Source organism: Nanorana parkeri, unplaced genomic scaffold (assembly GCF_000935625.1).
Source record: "Nanorana parkeri isolate BGI_ZX_2015 unplaced genomic scaffold, ASM93562v1 scaffold5, whole genome shotgun sequence".
In the NCBI taxonomy this organism is placed as follows: Eukaryota; Metazoa; Chordata; class Amphibia; order Anura; family Dicroglossidae; genus Nanorana; species Nanorana parkeri.
The window spans coordinates 5,612,985-5,614,214 of NW_017306273.1; the positions used below are offsets into that span (position 1 = coordinate 5,612,985).

The window sequence follows — 1,230 nt, forward strand, 5'->3', positions numbered from 1 at the left end:
TGCTGCTCTTACCTGTCAACAAACGCTCCTTCACCTCCACGTCTGGCGGTGTAGGACCAGCACATCATACACAGCAGCACAGCCCTGTAGTCGGTATTTAAAATTCAACTCGCAAACTGTGATCACTCCTTGTTCAGAGCGGTCACCTGACCAACGAGTAACGCTTTTCATGGGTCAGGGGACCGTGCTTGAGGGGGCAGATTGTTGGCGGTCATTCCAGTTTCCCAAACTCGCCTGGGAAAGTGGAATTACACTTGAAGTCCGGTTCACACTATAGCGGTGACCTGTGTTTTTTTGTTTTTTTTCTGTACAGGAAACACGCAGGTCACCACTAGGGCTCATTGAAAACAATTGTTTTTGGGGGTGTTTTTGCAGGGGGTTGTTAAAAAATTATCATCTTTCAAGTTTTATTATCATTTATTTTTGCTATTTTAAACCCAAATCCAGCATTTATTTTCTCTTCCCTTGCAGTGAATTGGCAATAAACGAGTGATTATATAAATCATGGCCATACCTTTTGTTGAGGACTGGGATCTGGTGCAGACACTAGGAGAGGGAGCTTACGGAGAGTAAGTATTACAGGAAGCTGGCTTACTTTTGGATTCTTTAGTAGATTTACTGTATATTGCAACTGCCCCTGAAACGGAATGCATTAGACTCTCCAACGTATAAACATATATAGGAGGTTAGCCCTTTTTTTTTTTTTCCTTAATGAGCAGCCTATTGATTGAATTATTTTCCGGTCAGGGTACAGCTGGCTGTGAACCGGAAGACTGAGGAGGCGGTGGCCGTGAAGATTGTGGATATGAAACGAGCAGCAGATTGCCCAGAAAACATAAAGAAAGAGATATGTATCAATAAAATGCTCACCCATGCCAATATTGTCAAGTTCTTCGGGCACCGCAAAGAAGGCAACGTTCAGTATCTGTTCCTGGAGTACTGCAGGGGAGGCGAACTCTTCGATAGAATTGGTAGGTGATCATTTAATTTGTTTGTTATGCAGAGCTCACTGTGAAGAGAACACTGCTGAAATAATATCAATCGGTATCTTATGTGTACATGGTTGTGATATGTAGGTGGAAAAATGGAACACTACTGTTCTGTTATGTGTAGCACAGCTGTGTGTATATTTGTGTACATTATCACGCTTGATTTTATTGGCTAGGAAAGGGTTGTCCTGGGGGGGGGGTAATCAGACACTGATTTGATGGGTATGCAGATGCAGGTATG

General features: G+C 42.9%; 1 protein-coding gene across 1 annotated transcript in view; it reads left to right on the forward strand.

The window, feature by feature from the left end:
• Positions 1-1,230, forward strand: part of CHEK1 (checkpoint kinase 1) — a 13,277-nt gene that overhangs the window by 701 nt on the left and 11,346 nt on the right. Inside the window, exons 2-3 of the mRNA XM_018552302.1 lie at positions 472-569; positions 748-971. Coding sequence (XP_018407804.1) covers positions 505-569; positions 748-971 — 289 coding nt within the window. The 5' untranslated portion in view covers positions 472-504. The remainder of the gene's footprint in view (positions 1-471; positions 570-747; positions 972-1,230) is intronic.